At 37.2% G+C, this 2037-nt stretch overlaps 1 protein-coding gene across 1 annotated transcript in view; it reads left to right on the top strand.

Annotated features, from left to right (window-relative positions):
* Positions 908-2037, top strand: part of LOC107640384 (36.4 kDa proline-rich protein) — a 2503-nt gene continuing 1373 nt past the window's right edge. The window contains 2 exon segments of the mRNA XM_016343910.2: positions 908-1626; positions 1628-1649. Of these exon segments, the coding sequence (XP_016199396.2) occupies positions 1018-1626; positions 1628-1649 (631 nt within the window). The 5' untranslated portion in view covers positions 908-1017.

Raw genomic sequence — 2037 nt, 5'->3', positions numbered from 1 at the left:
TTAGAAAGAAAAAAAAAATTATCTTATTTAATATTTATTAATTTTAAAAACAAATAAATATTAAATAAAATAAATTTTAATAATTTTTAATTAATTTTTTTTGTTATCAAATCTTTTTGATATATCAAATGTTAATTTCATGCTTTAATTGTGAATAATCGTGTCAATTTGGTGACATTTATTCGTGCATGGTAGTTGAGTATATATTTCCTACTGCATTAACAATAATCATGAGCTTCATCGTGTTCATCAACGGTACAGTTACGAACTTAGGTTAATTTTGACTAATATAGGCATTTTCGGAAAGATGAAAACTTAAGTGGACTCGACTTCACGTAAAGTTGATAACTGAATTTTTAATTTTTCAAAAATTGTATTTTTCCAAAAACTATATTCTACTTGGTAAAAACGAAATAACGTAGGAAGCCCTAATATAGAGAGAGAATTATACATACCACAAATCCCCCTCTTGTGTGAATAGTGTACATGATATATACAATAATTACTATTCTTTTGCCAAAGGAGAACTAATGGGAAAGTGACACAGAGAAAGTGGATGGGGACCCTTTCTAGTTTCTATGATATATGCCATCCATCACATACAATTACAAGTATATATTCTTTATAATCATTGTACATTAAATTAGATAGGGATGCAGACTATTTATTACGGTTGGTTTACATACATTACGCACGCTATACATAAATGTTTATTTTGTATTAATTTGATATTATTTTTATTTTATTAATATTTGCAAATTTAAATTAAAAATAATGATAGATAGGCTCTATAATATTGACATAAAAAAAACAATTAGATGTATAATGCCAGCTAGCATATAGAAATAATGAAGTTGGTAATTAGTTTTGAGTGTGAGAGTGTATGTGGTAGCCCCATGTTCACGTGAAACACTCTATACTCATTTGTTTTCTTCTTCTCATTCCATTCCTACTTATACTTACACACTCTCACTCTCTTCTACCACCAACTCAACGTAACCAATTCATTAAGCTCCAATGGAGTCTTCTAGATCTTCACCCTCTAAGATCTATGCTTCCTTCTTCATTTGCATTCTCTTCATCTCTTCCCTCACTCCCACCCTCGCATGTGGCTACTGTGGTAATAATCCCCCCAAGAAGCACAACCCTAACAAGAAGCCCAAGACACCCGTCATTGTCAAACCACCCGGCGGCATTCTTCCTCCCGGTATTCTTCCTCCCGGTATTGTTCCACCAATAGTCAACCCACCGGTCATCGTTCCTCCGGTCACCGTTCCGCCCGTCACAGTTCCTCCGGTGACCGTTCCTGGAGTGACAAACCCACCGAGCACAGGAGGAGGAGGGAAGAAGCAGCCGTGCCCGTCGCCGAAGACGCCGGCGCAGGCAACGTGTCCGATAGACACGCTGAAGCTGGGGGCGTGCGTGGATCTGCTGGGAGGGTTGGTGCACGTTGGAGTGGGAGACCCGGCGGTGAACCAGTGCTGCCCGGTGCTTCAAGGGCTGGTGGAGCTTGAAGCGGCGGCGTGCCTCTGCACGACGCTGAAGGTGAAGCTTCTGAATCTGAACATATACGTGCCTCTCGCTCTTCAGCTTCTTGTTGCATGCGGCAAGACTCCTCCTCCTGGTTACACCTGCTCCTTGTAATTCCAGTAAGTAACCATTCTTCTATAAACCCTACTTCTCTTTTAACCCATTTTGGTGAAAATTCATGTGAAGTTCATCAATCCTATCAATTCGTTTAGGGATTTTTATAATTCTCTGTGAAATTAATTGCACCTGAGTTTTCACTATTTTTTACAAACAATTCCATACCTAATTAGTTAGAATCTAGGTTAGCTAATATAAACTTCTGCTAATCGTTGGCCAAGATTATCTAAATCACATGCACGTGACTTTAATTTATATAATTTTATTTTGACTAATAATAACCACCATCTTTTTGTTTTCTTTGAACCTTCTTACTATATCTTCTCTTAGTCTCATGATAGTTTAGTATTGTTTGTGTAGATATCACCTGAAGGAATGGTTTCATAGTCA

Source organism: Arachis ipaensis, chromosome B01 (assembly GCF_000816755.2).
Source record: "Arachis ipaensis cultivar K30076 chromosome B01, Araip1.1, whole genome shotgun sequence".
Lineage (NCBI taxonomy): Eukaryota > Viridiplantae > Streptophyta > Magnoliopsida > Fabales > Fabaceae > Arachis > Arachis ipaensis.
The sequence above is the reverse complement of the archived record's forward strand: the minus strand, read 5'-3'. Positions and strand labels throughout refer to the sequence as shown.